The sequence below is a fragment of the Oncorhynchus keta genome, chromosome 4 (assembly GCF_023373465.1).
Source record: "Oncorhynchus keta strain PuntledgeMale-10-30-2019 chromosome 4, Oket_V2, whole genome shotgun sequence".
NCBI classification, from domain to species: domain Eukaryota; kingdom Metazoa; phylum Chordata; class Actinopteri; order Salmoniformes; family Salmonidae; genus Oncorhynchus; species Oncorhynchus keta.
The window spans coordinates 29,750,208-29,775,186 of NC_068424.1; the positions used below are offsets into that span (position 1 = coordinate 29,750,208).

The following is a 24,979-nucleotide window of genomic DNA, read 5'->3' on the forward strand; positions in this document are numbered from 1 at the left end:
ACAGCAGAGGTGTATTTGGAGGGTGAGTTAGTTAGGATGATATCTATGAGGGTGACCGTGTTTACGGATTTGGGGTTATATCTGGTAGGTTCATTGATAAATTGTGTGAGATTGAGGGCATCAAGCTTAGATTGTAGGATGGCCGGGGTGTTAAGCATGTCCCAGTTTAGGTCACCTAGCAGCACAAGCTCAGAAGTTGGATGGGGGGCATCAAATCACATATGGTGTCGAGGGCATAACTGGGGTCAGAGGGTGGTCTATAGCAAGCGGCAACAGTGAGAGACTTGTTTTTGGAAAGGTTCATTTTCAGAAGTAGAAGCTCAAATTGTTTGGGTACAGACCTGGATAGTAAAGACAGAACTCTGCATGTTATCTTTGCAGTAAATTGCAACACCGCCCCCTTTGGCAGTTCTATCTTGTCGGAAAATGTTATAGTTGGGAATGGAAATTTCCAGGTTTTTGGTGGTCTTCCTAAGCCAGGATTCAGACACGGCTAAGACATCCGGATTGGTGAAGTGTGCCAGGGCAGTGAATAAAACAAACTTAGGGAAGAGGCTTCTAATGTTAACATGCATGAAACCAAGGCTTTTACGGTTGCAGAAGTCAACAAATGAGAGAGCCTGGGGGATGGGAGTGGAGGTAGACACTGCAGGGCCTGGATTAACCTCTACATCACCAGAGGAACAGAGGAGGAGTAGGATAAGGGTACGGCTAAAGGCTAACAGAACTGGACACCTAGTACGTTCAGAACAGAGAGTAAAAGGAGCAGATATCTGGGCACGGTAGAATATATTCAAGGCATAATGTACAGGCAAAGGTATAGTAGGATGTGAATACAGTGGGGGTAAACCTGTGCATATAGTGATAATGAAAGAGATATTGTCTCTAGAAATAGCATTTAAACCAGGTGATGTCACTGCGTGTGTGGGGGGTGGAACTAAATTGTTAGCCGAGGCGTGTTGAGCAGTGCTGGAGGCTCTACAGTGAAATAAAACAATACTTACAAACCAGAACAGCAATCGACACGGCATGGTGACATTAGGGAAAGGCATGTGTAGCCGGGTGATCATACAAGTCCAGTGCGTGGCTTCAAGCAGCTAGCGGCACGGGGCTAGCAGGCTAACAGAAAGGCCTTAGAGGGATGATGCGACGGAGGAAGTCTGTTGTGCCCCCCTCGTGCAGTTACATCAGTGGACGGATCAGCAGTGCTCCGTGTGGTAAACCAGGCCAATTGGCAAAATATGTATAGTGGCCGAAGAAATATGTCCGAAGTGCCTCTTAAGTCAGCAGTCCAATGTGCTTAAGATAGCTAGCAGGCCGCAGATTAGCGGCTGTACGTTCAGGAGTCGTTAGCTGCTATAATTCCAGGTGGGAAAAAGGTATCAAAAATATCATAAGAAAAATGTTTAACATGTTTAATTTATTTTTTAAATAGGTTCAGAGCTTGCGGTAGGAATCCGGAGATATCGAGAAGAATACGTCCGACTAGCTCTGGTTTGAGTCACGCTGTACAGACTGGCGAGAGTTGTCCGGGATAAAGGAAGCTGATGACCGCTAGCAAAGGATAGCTGACTGCTAGCTCGTGGCTTCGGAATGTATTCCATGGGCCTCGTAAGCCAACAGTCCGTTGTGCTCTAGACAGCTAGCATTCAGGGGACGTAAGCTGCAAAGGTCGGAAGGTGAGAAGGTTCAGAGCTTGTGATAGGAATCTGGGGATATGGAGAGAAAAAAATAGGTCCGGTATGCTCTGGTTGAATCGTGTTGTACAATTTTAATTTTACCTTTATTTAACCAGGCAAGTCAGTTATGAACAAATTCTTATTTTCAATGACGGCCTAGGAACAGTGGGTTAACTGCCTGTTCAGGGGCAGAACGACAGATTAGTACCTTGTCAGCTCGGGGGTTGCAACCTTCTGGCGAGAGCTTTCCGAGCTAAGGTTAGCTGCCACGCTGATTGACTCCACCCTTGTGCACAACCAACCCTTAACAAGGCTTCCTGGCAGAGCATCTGACCCAGTTGCTGCTGCCACCTGGGGATGGAGTGTGGAAATGGTAGTGTCTAATTGTGTTCCTACTACCTACACTTCATAACCTATTCCATAACAATGAAAATGAATTGTCTTGACACGTTTCACTAGGTCGAAAATCTTTAAACTGTATGCATGATTAGTGAGGAAATTCACATCATCCACTTGTTGCTTTTATTCCAGTCCCACAAAAAGAGGTGCATATCTGTAGTCTGGTTTGGCCAGACCAGATTGGCCTCTGTTTTTCATCTCTAGACTCATGCTCAGCTAGAGCAAAATACTGGAGGTAGGATGGCTAGGCTGTTGTTTGACACCACTCAAAAAAACTTTGCTGCATTGCCAGATTGATTTTTGTTGACTAAATGATGTACTTATGTGGCATAAATAACAACAACAACAACAAAAATGGTCAAATTGGTTTGGTGTTTTGATTTATGTACACTGATAAAAAAAACATGCTGTAATCATTGTTCACTAATGTTCATTCATGTCAGGTGATGATCAAACCACATCTTTTCTTTTTTTATATATACTTTTTTTTGTCTTTATTGTGCTTTTAAATGGGAACAGTATCATCATCATCATCATCATCATCATCATCATCATCATCATCATCATCATCATCATCATCATCAACAATGCAATTTGCCTTCTGCCTAAAGTGTCATGGGACATACCATTGATGGACTCAATTACAGTTTTAGTGCCATGTAGATTGTGTGTGTGGAACAAGTGTGTGTCCTATTGATTCCAGAGGCATGGAACCCCAGTGTGAACACTGTATGTTTAACGGCCTTGTTTGTTCAGGGCTTTACATTATCTGTAAATATAAAAATGGAAGCCTTATTACAGAGGACTTAAACATTAAAAAGCTACAGCTCCACAGGTAATGGAAAACGATTCAACTGAGCAAAGAGAAACCCAAGACGCCAAAGGTTATATCAGGACAGTCTTTTACTAAATGTTTCTAGTGACACCAGAAACAAAACAAAATTGAAAGGGCTTTATAAATGCGGACAAAGGACACGTTTTTATTCATTTGCATTATGTGTTAGGTCATATTTGTCAAAAGGACATTTTTATGTTATAAATTATAAACCATTTAGAAATCTATAAGAACATACCAGCTTTAAACAGAACTATAGATAAGGTATAGTTAAGGATACACTACTCAAGTTAATTGTTTGAGTATTGGCTGTATGGTTAAACCATAATTCTTTGTTTTATGCTAACAAACATTTTTGCAATATTGAAACTTTGGCTCATGGGCATTGGGAGGTGTGCCCCTTTCTGTCCAATTTCTGTCAAATATTATTTCTGTCTATTTAGGGGACCCTTTTTGTCTCAAGAGCTTCCCCAGAGGCATATGTTCAGTATAGCCTCTATAGTTCCACCTTCCTCTGTTCCCAGATCATTAAAGAGTAACCCATGGTTTTCCCCCTGGTCATCAAGCTCTTCCGCACGCTCTTCATCCTCATGCTCTCCACCTTGTTAAAGGGGATGGTTGAAACAGACATCAAAATGAAGTAAGCCTAAAACCCAGGATTTTATTATCTTCATTGGTCTTAAGTTTGCAGTTGGCCAGTTCAATCTTCTTTTGAAATGTAATAAATGATTTTACTGCACATTTTATATTCATCATCACGTGGAGCCCTCATCTTCATCATCACCTTCGTCATCCTAGCCTAGCCTTCCAAGATCACCTCTTTGTCTCGCTCACCATGGTGTTCTGGGTGATTAACTTTCACATTGAACCCCATCCTCTACTCCATGTGTCAGTTCAGACACGGCTGGCGGCGGCTCGGCTGTGTAGCCGAGGCTGCCCTGTTGAAGAGGGCACCCAGTGACAACAGGCGGGGGAAAGGAGCAAAACCACCACACATTCACAATCAACACAGCTATATAGTCCAGGGGAGAGACTGACACTAACCCTTAAGAAGAATCCTAGAGTGTCAGATAAATAATTACAGAAATCTCTGGGAGATGCTAACATCTCTGTTGATGAGTCTACAATACGTAAAACACTAAACAAGAACGGCTTTCATGGGAGGACACCACGGAGGAAGCCACTGCTCTCCAAAAAAAACATTGCTGCATGTCTGAAAAGAGCACCTGGATGTTCCGCAGCGCTACTGCCAAAATATTCTGTGGACAGATTAAACTTAAGTTTGTGGTGAAAAAAAGGCACAGCACACCAACATCAAAACCTCATCACAACTGTAAACTATGGTGGAGATAGTATCATGGTTTGGGTGATGAGACACTGTGGCATGACCTCAAGAGACCGGTTCACACCAGACATCCCAAGAATATTGATGAACTGAAACAGTTTTGTAAAGAGGAATGGTCCAAAATTCCTCCTGACCGTTGTGCAGGTCTGATCCGCAACTACAGAAAACATATGGTTGAGGTTATTGCTGCCAAAGGAAAGTCAACCTGTTATTAAATCCAAGGGTTCACATACTTTTTCCAACCTGCACTGTGAATGTTTACACGTGTTCAGTAAAGACATGACAAATTATAATGGTTTGTGTGTTATTAGTTTAAGCAGAATGTGTTTGTCTATTGTTGTGACTTTTTTTTAATGACCAATTTTTATGAATTTTATGACCAATTTATGCAGAAATCCCAGTAATTTTAAAAGGTTCACATATACTTTTTCTTCCCGCTGTACATGTAGCACAGCATCAAACATGAAATCCCAGCCTACTTGCCATTTCCCAGTTAGGAAACCTCAACATATCAGTCAAGCCACAGAGGCCACACTGTTTAAAACACAAACCTGTAAGGGCAGGTACAGTGGGGTACGAAATGATTGACACCCATGATAAAGATGAGCAAATATAACTGTATAAAATTAATAATTCAAATAGTGAGCTATATTGTACGTTCAAACATTTGGAATACTAATCGAATTAAATCAGAGAAAGAGATTTTGTTTAACAAGTAAATCTTTTTTTCTCAAAGGTAGTGGTCAAAATGATTGACACCTGTTTTCAATACCTCACCTTGCGAGGATAACGGCACTGAGCCCTTTTCTTAAATGTGTATGAGTTGAAGAACACATTGGGAGGGATCTTACACCTTTCGTCCATACAGAATCCTTACATATCCTTGATATCCTTCGTCTGCACTTATGAACTGCCCTCTTCAATTCAAACCACAGGTTTTCACTGGGTTTTAAATCCGGAGACTGATATGGCCATTGCAAAATATTGATTTTGTGGGCAATTCATAATTTCTTTGTGGATTTTGACGTGTGTTTGGGGTTATTGTCTTTAAGTTTCAGCCTCCTGGCAGTTTTGAGCTAAAATGTCCAAGTACAGGGTAAAGTTCATGATGCTGTGGAAGCAAAATAGCCCCATAACATCGTAGTTCTAGAACCATATTTTGACATAGTCAATTCCAGACCCCACCGTATATATTCAATATAGTTTTATTGCGTTTACAATAATACTTTTCAACGCCAGTAAATAAAGATGTAGGGATATTATATATGATGGGAAACATTTCCGTCGTGCAAAATAGCACAGTAAACCTCAAATATGGCAGCAAGATTTCATCAGAAACCTTTCTTCAACAATATTATTTAAAGGTATAGTCAACGAAATGACGTTGCACAAGCTGCACCGCAGATAATACGATGAGCAAGATCCAAGACTTCACTCTCACACAGTATCTGCACACGGGTTCGAGTAACTCTTAAAACGTGGTAGCCACGGGACTTAAACAGTGGAGAAATGTAGCCTTGCGCACCAACACTCTTGGTTGTTGCAGAAATTAACCCACTACGCGGTTTACTTTGTGCAGCTACATCATATCGCGGACTAACAAGAGTTTAGTAAAGTGAGTAATGATTAAATATTCACCTCCTTATAAACACACATTGTAGAAAAACATGTCCTAATTAAATCACACTGCCAGATTTAAGCACATTGAGTTTGTCTTTTGTTGTGACTTAGATGAAGATCAGATCAAATTTGATGTACAATTTATGCAGAAACCCAGGTAATTCCAAATGTTTCACATGCGCTTTATTGCCACTGCACATGCAATGGCAGAGATAGACAGGATTCCAGGGTTGGGGTCAATTCCAAATTAATTTGAAATTCCAATTAAATTCTGGAATGTAAGGATGAAGTGGAGAATTTACTTGGAATTGAATTGGAATTGAAAAAGAACCAACCTTGGAATGGAATTAGAATTTAATTGGAAAAACCATACTTTATGGAATGGAATTGGAATTTCGACTGTCTGAATTGGAATTCAAGAAAAAACATCCTTGGAATGAAATCTAGATTTGTAAAACTTGAATTGATGCGTTTAATATTTTAACGTCCAGGCCCGGACTTTTCTACTCATTCCATTTCTGTGTCTCCCATGCAGGATCCCACATACACGCCCACTGTTTCCATGACAATCGATGTCAACATATGGGAACATTTTGATTTCGTCTACACAAGCCACTAAACAGCTGATTTATTTACTAGCTAGAAAAACACGTTTGATGTTTACAAATTATCAACAAATACGGGTAAGTAGATGTGTTTTTGCCTAAGTTCTTAAGTTGGTATCTAACAGTAGATAGCTAACTTAGCTAGGTGGCCCACAACATGACCATGACTTTTGCTTCGGACCTGTTGTCGTTCTAGAAGTGCCATGATGATTGCTCACCCCGGCAATGAAGTGAGGGTGTTAGTTCGAAGCCGACCGACTGCTAATTTTGCTCAAGAGCTCATTGAATACCTACCAGACGGACAGGTATGTTTTACAGTGTAATGTTGCAGTTTCCCCTCCAATCTCATTTGCACTATGTAAACGTGACATTTTTAACTCTGAATTTGAGAGTGGTGAGTAACTTAACGAATATTACTAAACAATGTGGCAAGGTTATAGGTTGTTGAAATTATAGATTTTGTCATTCATTTAAAATAACACAGCCGTAATATGCATAAATGAGACACATCATATTGATCTCAAACCACATTATTAATCCTAAACAGGTTAGTTTGTTGAAGGAGTTGATGAGCAGATTCTTATAATTGCTTCAACATGGCTATCTGTGTGATGATCTCTCAGACAGTGAGTGTCCACCAGAGGAAGGACTCCAGGAAGGGAGTGGTGAACAACCAGCTGAGCTCCTGGTCGTTCCGGCTGGACGGGGTGCTGCATGATGTGTCCCAGGAGGAGGTATATGGCCGCGTTGGGCGAGGGGTGGTGCTGGGAGCCCTGGAGGGGTACAACGGTAGGCTAACTCTGTCCCCATGTTTTACACTACCATGGTCATAATTTGATTGTTATACCAGTCTGATTCTGCTCAAAGCCAATGGCAATGCAAGAATGTAGCAAATGTTGAATGCAGAAACAGTCAGGTGGGTACACAGGCTAGGTAGTTAGTTCTGCCATGCAGCTAGAAAAACTGAGGTGATACCCCCCCCCCAAATCTTGCTTGTTTTACTCTTAGGCACTGTGATGTGTTTTGGGCAGACGGGGGCAGGAAAGACGTACACCATGACTGGAGCCACAGAGAATTACAAACAGAGAGGGATCATTCCTCGGGCCCTACAGGAGGTAGACCAGGACAACTTGTCAACCGATACTTACTGACAATTTACGCCATGTGGCGCACTTGAAGTCATTCAACCCTGGATTACATTGGCTACCAGTTGTTTTCCCTGCCCAAGTCTAATGGACAAAGTGAATGGCTTTTCAGTCCCCACACATTTTCTGTTCTTCTCACCCTGGTCTCTCTGATCAGGTGTTCCATGAGGTGGAGCAGCGTTCGGACCATGCCTTCAGTGTCCACTTGTCCTTCCTGGAGATCTACAATGAGACTCTTGTGGATCTGCTGGCGTCTGTACGGGGTTGCCCAGGGGTAGGGCCAGGGGGCATGGCGGTGGTGGAGGAGGCAGGGGGAGGGGTATCAGTCAGGGGGCTGTCCCTGCACCCCGTTCACAGCGAGGAGGAGGCCCTTAACCTGCTCTTTGAGGTGAGTGCTAAATACCTGTATGTAAGCCTCCCGAGTGGCACAGTGGTCTCAGGCACTGCATCGCAGTGCTAGCTGTGCCACTAGAGATTCTGGGTTATCGCAGCCGGCCATGACCGGGAGACCCATGGGGCAGGGATGTCCTTGTCCCATAGCGCACTAGCGACTCATGTGGCGGGCCAGGCACAGTGTACGCTGACACGGTCGCCAGGTGCACAATGTTTCCTCTGACACATTGGTGAGGTTGGCTTCTGGGTTAAGTGGGCATTGTGTCAAGAATCAGTGCGGCTTGGTTGGGTTGTGTTTCGGACGTCGCACAGCTCTCGACCTTCGCCTCTCCCAAGTCCGTACGGGAGTTGTAGCGATGAGACAAGACTGTAACTACCAATTGGATACAACAAAATTGGGGAGAAAACTGGGTTAAAAAAAAATATATATATATATATATATATACCTGTATGAAGTGTTGTACATCTGGACAGGTGATGGATATTTGTGTGACGACGGGTCTTCTTTGCTCTACATTCAGGGAGAGATGAATCGCATCATCGGAGCTCATGCCCTGAACAAGAACTCCTCCAGATCTCACTGCATTCTCACTGTCCACATTGAGGTAAGGATGGCTTAGACACAACTCACTGCTTCACTGCATTTTCTCCAGCCTTCTGAATGTATTGTATAATGTTGTCTTGTATATTGCAGTGTGTACAGTGTGGCAGCCATTCTATAGTTCTGTAATGTGTCAATTCATGTTATCAATTTGTGTTTTACAGTCTCGCTCCCGCACTCTGTCCGATGCAAAGTATGTCACTTCCAAACTGAATCTAGTGGACTTAGCCGGGTCAGAAAGGCTGGGCAAAACCGGAGTGAGTTTCAAAGTGACATCATACCTGACTTTTTCTCCTAGTGTTATTTTGTCAGTTTATGTATTTATTGCAATGAGCGGATTTCAAGTTTTCATGACTAAAGACCCCAGTTCCTGCCAGTTCTTAGCGCTAACCCCCATGTCCAACTGTGTTCTCCTCTCTGTGACCAGTCTGAGGGCCAGGTGCTGAAGGAGGCCATGTACATCAACAAGTCCCTGTCGTTCCTGGAGCAGGCCATCCTGGCCCTGGCAGACCGACGCAGGGACCACGTCCCCTTCAGACAGACCAAACTCACCCACGCCCTTAAGGACTCATTAGGTGAGCCAAACCCACAGAGACTGGGGGGGGTTAGGAGATCAGTACCAGAAGGAAATGCTGTCTCTGTCAAAGGGTTCAATAGTTTTTGAGTGTTGCCTGAGGACATTGGTACTACATCCACCAAAGCCAAATCAGTACAGAGATGAGAGCAATGGTCAAGTTATCCATTTGTAGTCCAAGTGATTTAAAGGCCCAGTGTAGCTGTTTGTATCTTAATATCATATCATTTCTGGGTAACAATTAAGTACCTTACTGTGATTTGTTTTCAATCAAAATGGTCAAAAAGAAACAGACAGCTTCTTAGCAAGAGCAATTTCTAGGGCTGTCTGGGAGTGGTAGTCATAAAATCAATATAATCCGCTCTCCTCTCTATAGGTGGGAACTGCAACACAGTGCTGGTGGCCAACATCTATGGAGAGGCTTCTCAGATAGAAGAGACAGTAAGTATGGAGATGTGTGAGAACTGCTTCTTCCTGTAGTCCTAGTTTAGTGTTCAGAGACCTGTGATGTGTGACCTGCTCTGTCTCTACCGTAGCTGTCCACACTGCGCTTCGCCAGCAGGATGAAGTGTGTGCAGATGGACCCTGTTGTCAATGAACACACCGACCCTGTGGTGAGATTATTATACCTCAACTTCACACACCAGAACACATTTGGATTATGAAAGTGGATTAATTACTATAACTCTATATCATATTGATTGTTGTTTGTCCATTGATTATATTCCTTTCGAAAAAACCTGTTTCGAAGGTCATTTGTACCTGGAAGGAATCCTGTAGTATTGTTTTTTGTAAAGGTTATACATTGACGATAACACTGCCTACAGATGAACAGCATTGTAGAAACTGAAGTACTGGTATTGCATTGATAACTGTATTGTTATGGGGGCAAGACATGTGCAGTGATTAGCCAGGGTTGAATGGTATCTGATTGGATGTGTGTGTTGTTTTGTGTAGCTCCAGGTCAGGAAGCTGGAGAAGGAGATCCAGCTGCTGAAACAGGAGCTCAGCATTCACAACACACTGGTGAGTAACCTCAAGGAAGAAGAGAAGAGTTCAATGTTTAAGTATTGCTTGGTTTAGCCTGAGTCCCAGATGTGTTTGGTGAGACAACACAAACAGGTCTTAGACCCAGGCTATGGTTATATTAGAGAATAAGACCAGGGATATGTGATTATGTGCTGGTGCGCAGGCGAACCGCATGGGCATGTCCTACGACACGCTGTCAGAGACCCAGGTTGCAGAGATCCAGAGTCAGGTGCGCAGGTATCTGGAGGGCAGCCTGGACGAGATCAATGTGAGAACACCCTGATACAAACATTCTCTCCCAGTAGAGAGATGGATTTTTGATATGATTTATTAGGATCCCCATTAGCGACAGCTAGTCTTACTGGGGTCCAACACATAACGAAAAATACATTGCAGCCACATATGGTTATAAGGCACAGTGTAATAACTAAAATGGTATCCCTCTGGTTATGACTAAAACTGTATCCTTCAAATAAACCATTATTTCTACATATTAATATATTTAGAATCTGACGCTAATGGAGCTAACTTCTTCTAGCATGGCTGATTTTCATACTGTTTTATCTCCTCCATGTCTGACTTCTCTCCACAGATTGTGAGCATCAGGCAGATCCAGGAAGTGTTTGCCCAGTTCAAGCAGGCCGTGCAGTGAGTAACTGAGTCCCTAGATGCTGATCTAAGGACAATTTGACATTTCCCACTCATGGTTAAGGTCAGGATTGGGGAGATTTAAGCTAATACTAGGTCTTTGCCTACAGGAAAAGTTCTACCTGCTGCGTGAGTATCGCTCACCAGGCAACCAAGGATAGGATCAGTTTATGTTATTGGTGTTGAGGTCAGTTTGGCATATGTGTTGAACAGGCAGCAGGAGCAGAAGGTGAAGGCCCAGCTGTGTCAGAACTACACCTTGGTGGAGAAGGCCCAGAGTACAGCTGGCTCCACTGCAGCCAAGGTCAGTCTCTGCCTGATGCTTGGACCGGTGGCCACCAAGATGGTGCTGCTTCAAACCTCTTGCATATGTCAGTGGTGAATTTGTTTATATTGTTTAAGCAGGAGGGTCAATTGCAAACCAGTTCTCATTTTCCGTAACGTTGACTTAGCCAAAAGGCTCAAAAGTTGTTCGTACAGTTTTTAAACGAATGCTGTTGTGTCATAGTCACAGGGCTCCCAAGGCACGGTGGGAGTGGTGGAGGGCCATGGGTTTGGGGTGGGGCTGGCAGTTCCATCAGATAGGCACATTCAGCTCCTGTCTCCAGGCAGGACCAAAGCCATTAAGACCAAAGAGCTAGCAAGGTCAGTGTGCTGACTCCTGAGTACGGTCCATTCATGCTGCCTGAGTAACATCACTGTCAAATCCTTCCCTTCTCATTGAAAGCCAATGTCAAGACCATCTTTTAATGTAACCCCCCCAACTGTGACTGTCCAGCCAGGGGAGAAAGGAGGCTGTGGAAGGAAGGAGTCCTGGTCCAGGGAAGCAAGTGGAATCTGTGAACCCGGTCCAGAGAGACCGTGAGGGTCGCGAGCATGACCCCCAGAGCCAGGAGCCTCAAGGACCACAGGAACCCCTTAGGACTGAGTATACACACACCTATGTCCCTTTGTGTTATTCTATGCACAGGGACAACATGTCTGATCTAGTGTTTCTCCCCTCCAGCTCCCCTCCCCCTAAGGCAGAGGCATTTGAGGACTTCAAGGCAGAGCGGGGCAGCGAGATCAACCGCATCTTGAAGGAGAACAAGGTGGTGCTGCTGGAGCGCCGCGCCCGCCTCCGGGAGCTGACAGAGTGCGTGAACGCGGCCAAGAGAGAGATTGACAGCACAAGCACAGCCCTGCACCAGTGGAGAGACAAGAGACAGAGCCAGGGTATGGGAGCTCAAAACTGTGTGTGTGTGTGTGTGGTTGTGTGTCAGACCTACAGTACCAGTCGTTGTGTGTCAGACCTACAGTACCAATTTGTATTATTTTCCACATTGTAGAATAATAGTGAAGACATCGAAACTATGAAATAACACTTATGGAATCATGTGGTAACCAAAAAAGTGTGAAAAATTAAAATATATTTTATATTGGAGATTTTTCCAAGTCCACCCTTTGCATTGATGGCAGCTCAAATAAGAAAAGAGAAATGACAGTCCACCATGAAGGTCAGTCAATCCGGAAAATGTCAAGAACTTTTAAAGTTTCTTCTAGTGCAGTTGCAAAAACCATCAAGCGCAATGATGAAACTGGCTCTCATGAGGACTGCCACAGGAAAGGAAGACCAAAAATTACCTCTGCTGCAGAGGATAAGTTCATTAGAGTTAACTGCACCTCAGATTGCATCCCAAATAAATAACAGATACATCTCAGAGTGAAGGAAAAGCAGCCAACAAGTGCTCAGAATATTCCTCACGAAGCTGGTTGAGAGAATGCAAAGAGTGTGCAAAGCTGTAATCAAGGCAAAGGTGGGCTACCTTAAATAATATAAAATATACTTTGATTTGTTTAATACTTTCTTGATTACTACATGATTCCATATGTGTCATTTCATAGTTTTAATTTTTTTTTTTTTTTTAATTGCTCGGCAAGTCGGTTAAGAACAGATTCTTATTTACAGTGATGGCCTACACCGACAAAAACCCAGACGACGCTGGGCCAATTGTGCGCTGCCTTGTGGGACTCCCAATCATGGCCGGTTGTGATACAGGCTGGATTCAAACTGTCTGTAGTGGCTCCTCTAGCACTGAGATGCAGTGCCTTAGACTGCCGCGAAACTCGGGAGTTTTCATGTCTTCACTATTATTCTACGATGTAGAAAATAGTAAAAATAAAGAAAAACCCTTGAATGAGTAGGTGGGTCCAAACTTTTGACTGGTTCTGTCGGTTCAAATACTATCTAGGATACTTCAATTACTAAAGCCTGGTGGCAGGAGTGAATGCACAGAGAGCCTTTAATCAGACCCCTTCATGTCAGCGGGACAGAGCTATTATGATCGCCAGCAGTTGGGACTTGAGTGGCAGCTGCTCTCGGCAGAGCCCTGTGTGACTGAGCAGCCTATTTAGGAGCCACACTGCTCACCCCAGCTGGGAAGAGGCCTAGAAAAGGTGGCCTAAAAATTGCCCACTCACTCCTTCCTGGATAGGCTACTGCACCTATCGGGAGTTCCACTCAGCGGTCGAAAAATGCACAAGAAAATAATTCCCCTGAAACTGGCAACATGGCACATCAGAACTCTTTTGGACGCTGACAACAATAACGATAGACCCCATGGGAGAACAGCTCTTGATTGCCGCAGAATTAAGGTGCTACAACATTGACATCGCTGCCCTGACTGAGACCAGGTTCCTGGATGAAGGGTCCCTGAAAGAGGAGGGAGAAGGCTACACCTTCTGGAAAAGTTATCCTCTGGGTGAACAACATCAGCACGGTGTGGGACTGGCAAGTAAGAACAGCCTCTTCACCGAAACACCTGTCGGCATAAGTGAAAGACTCATGTCTCTCCGTATCCCTCTAGGCAAGATTCACTATGCCACTCTTCTCAGTGCATACACATCGTTACCATCTGAAAATGAGGCAAAGGACTGCTTCTACCACCTGGGTAGGCATGGTGTTGGCCAGGTCAATGAAAATGAAAATGGCATGAGACTGCCAAGCATGATCTCATCATCACTAACACCTTGTTCCAGCAGAAGAACAAATACAAAACATAATGGATGCATCCACACTCCAAGCACTGGCACCTGATCGACTTCGTCATAGTGAGATGTTCTGGGCGCAGAGGTTTGGGACCGGGAGATCATCCCCCAACAGTGACGGGATGCAAATATTGTAACCATCTATAAGAACAAGGGTGACAAGTCCATCTGTTGGCAACAGCCGGGGGACATCCCTTCTTGTCGTTCTGCCCCTGAACAAGGCAGTTAACCCACTGTTCCTCGGCCATCATTGAAAATAAGAATTTGTTCTTAACTGACTTGCCTAGTTAAATAAAGGTAAAATAAACATAGCTGTTGCTGAAAAGGTCCTGGCCAAGGTGATGCAACATAGGCTGGTGAATAACATCACAGAAGACCTGCTAGCAGAGTCACAATGGGGCTTCAGAAAGAACAGGAGCACAGCAACTCCAGGAGAAGGCCTTTCATAGCCTTTGTCGACCACTCCAAGACTTGACACTAAGCAGGGAACTATTATGGGGGATTCTACTCAAATTTGTCAACATCCTTTGCCAGTTCCATGATGGGATGATGACTCGGGTGGCCATAGGAGGGTAGGAGTCAGTGCCCTTTGGAGTACGCATTGGTGTGAGGCAGGGGTGGGCGCTGACACCTGTACTCTTTAACATCTTCCTACTCTGTGTCACCCAGCTTGTCCACAAGGAGCTTGAAGACAGCAGTGGGGTTGCGGTGGACTTCAGGCTGGATAGAAACCCATTCAACATCAGAAGGCTCCAAGCAACCACCAAGGTTTCGATGGAGCAGGGTCTTGAGCTGATGACTTTGCTCGTGGCCCACACTCCGGAAGACCTCCAGTCCGTCCTTGTAACGGCTGTCAGAGTCAAGAAGGATGGGACTGTCTCAACACCACCAAGACAGAGGTGGTCGGCCAATGGAGATCCAGCCCTCTACCCACCATGTCTTCACCATGGAACACGCATCACTGGCACTAGTCCCGCCATTCAAATACCTGGGCAACATCCTCTTGGAGGACTGCAGCATCGACTATGAAATTCAAAACTGGATCAAGCTAGCCTCAGCTGCCTTCGGGGAAACTCCGATGCAGGGACTTCCAAAACAGGGATCTCCTCCTCCACACCAACGTCGCCATGTATCAAGCCGTCTGCATTAGCACACTACTTTCCACCTGTGAAGCCTGGGTCACCTACACGCCTGTGTGTACACAGTGCCTTCGGAAAATATTCAGACACCTTGACTTTTGCCACATTTTCTTTACGTTACAGCATTATTCTAAAATGAATTAAATAGTCCCCCCCCCCCTTGTCAATCTACACACCCTACCCCATAATGAGAAAACAGTACATAAGTATTCAGACCGTTTACTCAGTACTTTGTTGAAGCACCTTTGGCAGCGATTACAGCCTCGAGTCTTCTTGGGTATGACGCTACAAGCTTGGCACACCTATATTTGGGGAGTTTCTCTCATTCTTGTCTGCAGATCCTCTCAAGCTCTGTCAGGTTGGATGGGGAGTGTTGCTGCACAGTTATTTTCAGGTCTCTCCAGAGCTGTTTGATAAGGTTCAAGTCCAGGCTCTGGTTGGGCCACACAAGGACATTCAGAGACTTGTCCTGAAGCCACTCCTGCGTTGCCTTGGCTGTGTGCTTAGGGTCATTGTCCTGTTGGAAGCTGAACCTTCGCCCCAGTCTGAGGTCCTGAGCGCTCTGGAGCAGGTTTTCATCAAGGATCTCTGGCACTTTGCTCCGTTTATCTTTCCCTCGATCCTGATTCGTCTCCCAGTCCCTGCCGCTGGAAAACATCCCCACAGCATGATGCTGTCACCACCATGCTTCACCGTAGGGATGGTGCCAGGTTTCCTCCAGACGTGACGCTTAGCATTAAGGCCAAAGAGTTCAATCTTGGTTTCAACAGACGAGAGAATCTTGTTTCTCATGGTCTGAGAGTCCTTTAGGTAACCTCCAAGTGGGCAGTCATGTGCCTTTTACTGAGGAGTGGTGTCTGGCCACTCTACCATAAAGGCCTGATTGATGGAGTGCTGCAGAGATGATGTTTTTTGACTGGTACTATACAGTTGAAGTCGGAAGTTTACGTACACTTAGGTTGGAGTCATTAAAACTCATTGTTCAACCAGTCCACAAAGTTTAGGACATCTACTTTGTGCATGACACAAGTCATTTTTCCAACAATTGTTTACAGATTGTTTCACTTATAACTCATTGTATCACAATTCCAGTGGGTCAGAAGTTTACATACACTAAGTTGACTGTGCCTTTAAACAGCTTGGAAAATTCCAGAAAATTATGTCAGGCTTTAGAAGCTTCTGATAGGCTAAATGACATTATTTGAGTCAATTAGAGGTGTACCTGTGGATGTATTTCAAGACCTACCTGCAAACTCAGTGCCTCTTTGCTTGACATCATTGGAAAATCAAAAGAAATCAGCCAAGACCTCAGAAAAAAATTGTGGACCTCCACAAGTCTGGTTCATCCTTGGGAGCAATTTCTAAACACTGTGCGCTACAGGGAAGACATCCTCCTCCCTCATGTGGTACCCTTCCTGCAGGCTCATCCTTATATGACCCTCCAGCATGACAATGCCACCAGCCATACTGCTTGTTCTGTGCGTGATCTCCTGCAAGACAGGACTGTCAGTGTTCTGCCATGGCCAGCGATGAGCCCGGATCTCAATCCCATTGAGCATGTCTGGGACCTGTTGGATCGGAGGGTGAGGGCTAGGGCCATTCCCCCCCCAGAAATATCCGGGAACTTGCAGGTGCCTTGGTGGAAGAGTGGGGTAACATCTCACAGCAAGAACTGGCAAATCTGGTGCACTGCAGCTGGTGGCCACACCAGATACTGACTGTTACTTTTGATTTTGACCCTCCTTTGGTCAGGGACATATGATTCAATTTGTGGAAGTTGTTCAGTTTGTCTCAGTTGTTGAATCTTATGTTCATACAAATATTTACACATGTTAAGTTTGCTGAAAATAAACGCAGTTGACAGTGAGAGGATGTTTCTTTTTTTGCCGTGTTTATATTTATACACACGTGTGTGTGTGTGTGTGTGTGTGTGTGTGTGTGTGTGTGTATAAAAATGTTTTTTAAACACAAGTGCTTGAATGTATTTGGAAATACACTTGGAAAGTACAGGCATGTACTTTTGGAAATACTCAAATACAAACAGGGTGAAAAGTAAGCCGGTACAACATGAGCCTATAATTAAAACAGAGGGCAAGAAAATGTAGGGTATTTTACATTCACATTAAAGTGGAAATGCATGCCAATCAGACAAAAGGTCCATTCATTTGATTGCTGTAGCTATATTAGTATCTTGTGTGTCTTCCCGTAGGTCAGTTTGTAAGTGCGGAGGGGGTCCCAGTGCTGGATGAGGCAGAGCTGTCTCTGACCCTGCGTCTGAGGGAGTTGAAGACTCAGTACCGACAGCAGTACGAGGAGCTGCGCGGCACCAAGGCAGAGGTCAGCTACTGCCAGCACCTAGTGGACCAGTGCAGGACACGCCTACTGACCGGTGAGCATTCAAACTCTGGCATCACACCCACTACTTCCGTTCTTCACACCAACTGTCATGACGTATCATGGGAGAAGACAGTTGTTCCATGACTGATTCTGAATAGACCGAGAAAGTTAGCATGAACCAGGAGGACTCTACCAGCCAGTCCCAATATGCTCCCTACCCCTCCCCCGTGGCCCCTAGATGTTTGCATATCTGTAGGGGCTGGATAGGTTTAAGCAGTGCAGTGGTGGAGTTTCCACCATATATTGCTTCCACCTTACGGATCTGCAGGGGGAAAAAAGGGGCCAAAGGGAAGAGGTAGGCAGTGATTTGGGACTGGCTGTACCTCTCAGAAAGCCACAGGGTGATGGTCCCACATTGACAGCCTGTCCCTTGTGTGTGTCAGAGTTTGAGAGCTGGTATAATGAGTCCTTCCTGCTTCCTGAGGAGGTGCAAGCCTTGCTGAGATCTGGAGGACCCATCAGGCCTGGACTGGTGCCTGCGTACAAGGCATTGGCACTGGTGAGTCTGACCAGCCCATAGGGGTCTGGTCAAAAGTATTGCACTATATAGGGAATAGGGTGCCATTTGGGACATAACTGTGGTTTTAACAGGAGACAAGTCATTCATTTTTCATGGTTACAACTGTGGTTTTAACAGGAGAGAAGTCATTTATATTGCATGGTTCCAATGTCAATCTTAATATCTTATGGTGTTTTGTCCACAGGAGGAGGATGAGCAGGAGCACTTTGAGCGTCTGCGCTATGAGCTGCTAGCAGACAGTCCCAGTGCCATCTCCTTCTACAATGCTCAGAACAGGACTGTACAGAGGGTCAGTCTCGCGCAAACAAACACACCCTCATTGTGGGTAATGAATGAGTAACAGTGTCACTTGTTCACACACAGACCAAAACAGCAGTATGGCTATACAATACTACTATGGCAGTTGTCACTCACACACTAGAAGCCTGTTAATTACCCCACCCACAAACAGAGACTTCATCCCAAATGGCACCCTTATTGCCTGCACTCCTTTTGCTCTGAGCCCTACAGGCCGTGGTCAAAAGCGGTGCACTATAAAGGAACTATGGTACTATTTGGGAAGCATCCAGAGAGTAAATGTATGTGTTCTGTTTGCCTTCTGGTCTCTCCTATCTGTGCAGAGGAACTACAGCAAGGCCATGTCTCAGACACCAGTCCAGAAGACTACACCAAGGGGCTCTGGGAGAACCAAACTGCCTGCCATTCTCTCTGTCATCTGAAGGAGAACTGCTTGATTCGATCCATTTCACCAATAATTATTGCCTTGGATTTGTCCTGAATAAAGACACACTGGCGACCTAACATTGTTTTTTAATTTGATCTACAAGTGATTGATTACTTCTATGGCAGTAATTTTAAAACTACACACCAGGATTCAAACCAAGGTATTGCTGCATGGCTACCCTCATTACACCCTGTGCCATTAGAGGACCTGCCAGCCTTCTCCTGTTTAGGCTCTCCTGCTGATAGTTTATTCAACTTGAAAACAGTTGTTAGAAAACTTGGGTAATCAAACTAGCAACCTGCAGCATCATAACCCAGGTTTAACACCTGGAAATTAAGGGATTTTTTATTAAGATGCTCCAGGACAGAGCAGTGAGTGCATGAAAGCTTTTTTTTTGGGGGGGGGGGGGTTAGGGTTAGGACATGTGGACAATTCCCTTTGTATCTGGAGAATATAAGGATAACCACACCAAATTTGATGAATGAAGATGCTTCTGACGCTGAGAAAAATAAGTTGGTGTGTGGGAAGAGGGACTTTCAGGAAATGGCAGTTAAAGACAAGTAGGCTACACTGAATTTAGACTACCAAACACTATTTATACCCAAATGACCATCTCTTCAAAGTAAGGGCTCTATGCAGTCACGAATTGGCGGAGATTCAACGTCATTGAATTTAAGGTAAATGTTCCCATGTTAGCAGAGTTCCTTCACGGTAAACGCTGCAATGTCAGCCCAATAGGAAATTGTCTTTACATAAAGCCATAAGTTACTGCGTAAAGGTTGACGTTCTCAATTCTGCGTGATTCAATGTAGTGAGATTTGCAATTATTGATGCATGTCCGTCAATTTAAGTGATAAAAAAATAATTGACTGTAGTATGAAAACAAAATAAAACATGCATTTATCAAGTTTACGTATGTAAACTTTTGGAAAACGCTAATATTAAATCGACATACCAAAAATGTGTTAAAGCCAGGCACCACAGGCTGAAAAGGTCATTTCCAATTGACCCGACCATATGTAGCGTTTACCGTGAATGCAAACTCCGGTAACATTGCCTTTAAATGTCAATCGCAATGGATTTAAACGAGCTCCTTGACTGCGTGAGAAATAGGTTCACTGCAGGTTGTCAGATTCCTCATCAGTTTGGACAGATTACAAATAGATGAATCTAGATTCTAGAATACAAGGACACAATGCAATGAATCAGCTTGTTAAATGAAAAGTAAATTTTATTGTTCCTGAACGACAAAATAGACTTCTTTGGTTGTACAAATTCACTAGTTACAGTCTTGGATGAGCTCTAACCCTTGACCCCAGCACTTCTGCCCTTCTCCGACCCATTTGGAAAAACAACAGCCCCAAGAGAATTCAAGAAGAGATAACCAAACAGTTCTGCCTTAAATGGAGGACCCATTGTCTGTAAAGTTTAACCTACTAAGAAAATCAGCCATTTGCAAATGTTATCAACCTAACTGAATTTCAGTCAGGGAGAGCAACACAGAAAGCTATGATTAAAACGCGCTTCTCCAACAATGCTGCAATCAGATAACATCCACTGACAGCAGCAGGTAAAGCAGAGGAAAGAGATTGAGAATGATGGTCGAATGAGATCGAGAGGGATTAGCAAAACGTTTTCTGCCTCTACAGGTTCTCACAGTAAAGCCAATATACATGCAGAGAGAGCGAGAGAAAAAAAGAGCAAAGGCGAGAGAGCAAGAGTGAGAGCTCCCCAGTCCAGACACTTGCTTGGTCGTGGCTTCGTAGACTGGCTCAGTTCCGACCATTAAGTTTTGCTTTCCTTTTAGTATTTTGTACATTATTCACACAATGATAAAGGATTTTCAGTGGCGTCAGATTTAAATTAACCAAAGACAGATACAAAAATAAGCAAACACCTGCTACCTTCACCTGCCAAATCTAGAATACTATCCAGATATGAAAGATATGAGTGAGATTCACATTGACAAATTATGTTCCCAAAAAGGGCTGGGAAAGTACCGTATATAATGTCAATGGAGATGAAGCTGATACTGAGTTTATGTTCACAAATTGACAGGCATTTTGAATTAGGACTAGAGGCTCATCAGATTTCTGTCAATATATGCATGTCTGCTGGTCTCTCCAGTGTCGTTACATTCTCGAGAATGGGATTCTGACAGACTCATAAACCTGGTCTAGGACAGCTCCTTTACACTGGTCCACTGATATCACAAACTGTACTGAGATCAGTTTCCCTACAAGAGTATGTGACAGCCCGTACATGTACCATGCTACATTAGGGACGTTTCATCAGTCAGAACCTGGTTTACAAAGTGAAAACAAATGTATTCATTGGCCCCCCCAAAAAAAGAAGCGGGTTGAGGATGATTAAAAAAAGGCGGTTGCCTCATAAGATCATTATGAATATGATACCATATGCTTTGATGTCATTAGGATAAATAAAATGCTATGCACCGCGCCATTGTTTGGTTGTACAGGGATTAACAACAATGTATTAGAGGGGAGGCTTCAGATTAGAGTAATAAAACGCAAGCAAAATAAATTATTTAAAAAGATGAAAATGTTTTCTAAGCAGTGCAATCGAGATATGTACGTAGTGTTTAAAATGCATTGCACACGTGGCAGTGAAGGTAGCAGTATGTTCCCACCTCCTACAATATATACACTCCCCCTCCCCAAAGCCCACTAAAAACCCTGACATTTCACAATCTATTCACTGAAAACCTCCAAAATAGCATCTGAAAAGTTAGTATTACAGCTACACATTTCATTTTTTTTCTCCATTGCTCTTCCAGAACACATTTTTCTTTTAAAACGGCAAAAAAATCAGAGGCGCAAAAATAAAAACATAAGTCGCCTGTTAATATAATTCAGCTTCTAAAACGCAAACTGAAGAAAAATAACCCAAATTAAAAGGAAAACGTTGAAACGAAATGCTAGCCTCACAGGCCCTCCTCCTCCCTGGTAATCGGGAACATTGGGCCTTGTGTTGATGCCAACTCATCCTCAGACTGTCAAGGCAAGACTGGCACGCAGGACATGACATGGTATGTGTTTGTTGATTATCAGCATCATAGTCTCTGCAGTGGTTACATGGGACGCATCTCCCAAACTTGTGAGTGTGTGTAGTGTATAGTGATTCAGCGCCACCTGTGTGTGTGTGTGTGTGTGTGTGTGTGTGTGTGTGTGTGTGTGTGTGTGTGTGTGGTGTGTGTGTCACTCCCGAGTCTCCTACGGTAGGTGTGTGAGGTGTTATGTGGGCACGGCGGTCTCCAGGCTGCGGCGGCCCTGCCTCAGCTTGCGCTTGTTTCTGTAGAGGGCCATCTCCTCCAGCGTTGAGGTGGCAGTGGGGACCTCAGCGGGCACTGGCGGGCACAGAGACACCAATATCAACATAACACACTGGAGACTAAATCTAGGTTCACCTTTCAGTGAATCATACAGACAACAGTTTCCCCCAATGCCAGAGCTATGGCCAGTAAGAGCAAGCTCTGCTTTGAGAGAGAGGAGAGGGAGAGAAAGCGTGGCTAGTCTGCCCGGCAACACCAGCGATACAGTTCCTAATAGGCAGGGGGCTGAGTGGGGGAAAGGAGAGGCTTGGTTCTGAACAGATGCAGTAACCTTATCCCAACAACACCAGCAGCTGCAAACCAAACTGTCCCATTTGGAAGTAGAAATAGCAAAAAAGTTGAATGAAGGAAAATGTATTCGAAATAATTGGACGCTCTCAATGTCTTGAAGGGGAAGTGTAGTATTTTACCAACTTAATGTTAGACAGTTCCTCACCCTGAAAGTAGCTAGCAGTGGCTAAAGTCTGCTTAAATTTGTAGTGGGCTTTTTAAAGAACACAGAACCATCGATTAGTTTATCTTGGCCCATAGACTACTTTCAAGGTGAGGAACCATCTAAAGTGAAGCTGCAAAATCCTCGACTTCACCTTTAAGTCTTTGGTTTAGTAAATTTGAGTTCATGCAGGATCTGGATCAGCAGTATTGTGAGTTTAAACACACCAAACAATATGTACAGTACTGTAGCATGTTTGAAGGACCTAGCTACAGTAGCTGGTTGATACCTGAGGAATGGGCAAGCTGGAGAAGCCATCAATGGTAAAGCAAACCCCCTCCCAACGTTGGAAAACATCCCATGCCCTGATGCGGTTGTAGCCTCCACAACGACCGACACTGTTACAAAGGCTACAGCAATATCAGGACAAAACCATTCCCTTCCACACACAAGCGAGAGCGCAAGAGAGCGAATGGTCCTACGACACGACACATTAACGCACAGCAGTTCACACACTCAGGCCAAAGTGCTCACACACACACACACTCAGAAACACGCAGTGTGTGAATCCTACCAATAGGAGTTGCTTATCCCTGGAAGTCACCTGAATCAAAGGGATAAGAGTGATCAGGATAACATATTGTACATTATATGGGCTAGGGCTGTAAAATTCTGGTCATTTCCCCAAAATTGCCAGGTCCCGGTTGGACCATTTCAGGAATCAGGAGGGAATAGGCAGGACATCTGGGAATCCTCCAACCAGGATTTTTGGTAAACCTGGCCATTTAGGGAAAGCTAACAGAATTTTGCAGCCCTTGTGCTTAATCCTAATTAAAGTACCCTATTTACCAACAGAGATGCTGGACCTCACATGCTGTGGTTGTCAAGAGGTTTTGTAGACCCGGACCAACTGACACTCACCAGGGTTACTGGAGCCGTCGTCAATGAACTGAAAGTCGTCGACCGTGTCAGGGGACTGCAAGAAAAGGACACAGAGAGAGTGTGAGTGGATGAAGACCAGGGAATGTGGCCACCTTTTATCCCAGGAACACCTTCACCAAGTTGGGTTAGGGGACTGGCAGTGGGTGGGTCTTGACCCAGGCAGTCACTTTGGCAGCAAGTGGGGGGAGAAGGTAGGTAGGTTCCACCTGCCCACAGCCACCGCAGTCTGGTCAGGCTGATGTTAGGAATCGGGAAGTTAAAAAGGTACGGTTGTGTTAGTCCATCAGTTCCGGGGGTTGTTCCATCACCCAGGTACAGCACAGAGAGCAGCTGTTCACAGGCAAGGAACCATTACAAGACGCTGAGCAGAACCACAGTCACCGATGCAGCAGAGAAAGTCACAGCCCACTACACAGGTATCTGGACTAAGCACACACAGTAGCCCATCTTGGTGCGAATTCAACACTCATACATGCGTCCCGAGTCTCAACACTTCAGCACTTCCACACTCCCTGATTTAAACCTTTAATTCCATCATAGGGAATGTGAAGGTGCACTCTGAGACAAGGGTGGAGAATCAGAACGCAACCATACAGGGTGCACACGTACACCGAGGTCAACACACGTACACCGAGGTCAACACACATTGTTAAAGCCCACCAAATAGCAGCTCAGTGACTGTATTCTAGAGAGGTTCTGCACATTCCAGTGTCCCCCTGAGTTAGTGGGCAGCAAATCAGTGCAGACTACTGGCCTCTTTAGTTCCACTGGATTTCGGTCACGAGGCACATGAAGTCTAGGAAAGCTGGCTTCAAGAACATCAAATGATTAAATGGTGGAACTATTCGAGTACAGAGCCATGTTATTATTTACTAGTTATCCCTCGTGTCATTATTTCTATTTAAGATTTTTTTCTCTCGTCTCTGCATTGTTGGAAAAGGACCCGTAAGTCAGCATTTCACTGTTAGTCTACACCTGTTGTTTACGAAGCGGGTGACACATTTAATTTGGTCTTCATTAGTTATGAACAGCATGTTAAATATAGAACGCTAAGGCCAAATTACAACGGGTGCAGTGGAGGAATATTTGGTGGCCTTTCAGTGTGGAAGACTGACTGAAAAAACATTTAAATCGACAGACACCATACAAAATAACATTACAGAAGAAGCCATAAACCCCCCAACTCAGAAGACTGATAGCAGTACAGACAACTACAAAATACTGGACCAGAACCCACCACAACAACTGAGAAACAAGTCTCCCTGGCCCCAATGGAACCCCCTGTTTCCCCTGTAGACTCCTCCCCATGCAGGCTGAGATCCAAGCTTAGGGAGACATTCTGTTTGGCCCAGGATGTTCCCATCGCCAATATGCTGGTTAGGTTAAGTGATAGACTGGAAAATTGTATGCACCAGGAGTCAAGAGCATGACGGAAGATACCAAATGGAGGATGCTGTGTCGTTAGGTCTGCCTGGTACTGGGAGACGGAATTAGGAACCAGGACAGACAGAGCTCAGCCTCAGCCATGGACAGAGGGAGGGAGAGCGAGAGTGGCTGAGAAGGAGGGAGAGA

The 24,979-nt window shown here is 44.5% G+C and overlaps 2 protein-coding genes across 4 annotated transcripts in view; one reads left to right on the forward strand and one right to left on the reverse strand.

Moving 5' to 3' along the window:
• Nucleotides 1-18,757, forward strand: part of kif9 (kinesin family member 9) — a 44,048-nt gene extending 25,291 nt beyond the window's left edge. Inside the window, exons 1-22 of one of the 3 annotated variants that reach the window (XM_035759018.2) lie at nt 5,743-5,873; nt 6,414-6,561; nt 6,680-6,788; nt 7,107-7,272; nt 7,492-7,598; nt 7,786-8,016; nt 8,543-8,626; nt 8,787-8,879; nt 9,050-9,197; nt 9,573-9,637; nt 9,733-9,810; nt 10,154-10,222; nt 10,389-10,493; nt 10,818-10,873; nt 11,087-11,177; nt 11,382-11,518; nt 11,652-11,801; nt 11,880-12,088; nt 17,249-17,428; nt 17,820-17,935; nt 18,141-18,245; nt 18,577-18,757. In XM_035759018.2, the coding sequence (XP_035614911.1) occupies nt 6,687-6,788; nt 7,107-7,272; nt 7,492-7,598; nt 7,786-8,016; nt 8,543-8,626; nt 8,787-8,879; nt 9,050-9,197; nt 9,573-9,637; nt 9,733-9,810; nt 10,154-10,222; nt 10,389-10,493; nt 10,818-10,873; nt 11,087-11,177; nt 11,382-11,518; nt 11,652-11,801; nt 11,880-12,088; nt 17,249-17,428; nt 17,820-17,935; nt 18,141-18,245; nt 18,577-18,675 (2,391 nt within the window). In that variant the 5' untranslated portion in view covers nt 5,743-5,873; nt 6,414-6,561; nt 6,680-6,686 and the 3' untranslated portion in view covers nt 18,676-18,757. Of the gene's footprint in view, nt 1-5,740; nt 5,874-6,413; nt 6,562-6,679; nt 6,789-7,106; nt 7,273-7,491; nt 7,599-7,785; nt 8,017-8,542; nt 8,627-8,786; nt 8,880-9,049; nt 9,198-9,572; nt 9,638-9,732; nt 9,811-10,153; nt 10,223-10,388; nt 10,494-10,817; nt 10,874-11,086; nt 11,178-11,381; nt 11,519-11,651; nt 12,089-17,248; nt 17,429-17,819; nt 17,936-18,140; nt 18,246-18,576 lie in introns of those variants that run through there. The other 2 variants (XM_035759007.2, XM_035759010.2) reach the window with 2 other exon arrangements.
• Nucleotides 18,758-19,885: 1,128 nt separating this feature from the next.
• Nucleotides 19,886-24,979, reverse strand: part of LOC118372988 (protein scribble homolog) — a 99,643-nt gene continuing 94,549 nt past the window's right edge. Inside the window, 2 exon segments of the mRNA XM_035759149.2 lie at nt 19,886-22,047; nt 23,387-23,441. Of these exon segments, the coding sequence (XP_035615042.2) occupies nt 21,935-22,047; nt 23,387-23,441 (168 nt within the window). The 3' untranslated portion in view covers nt 19,886-21,934.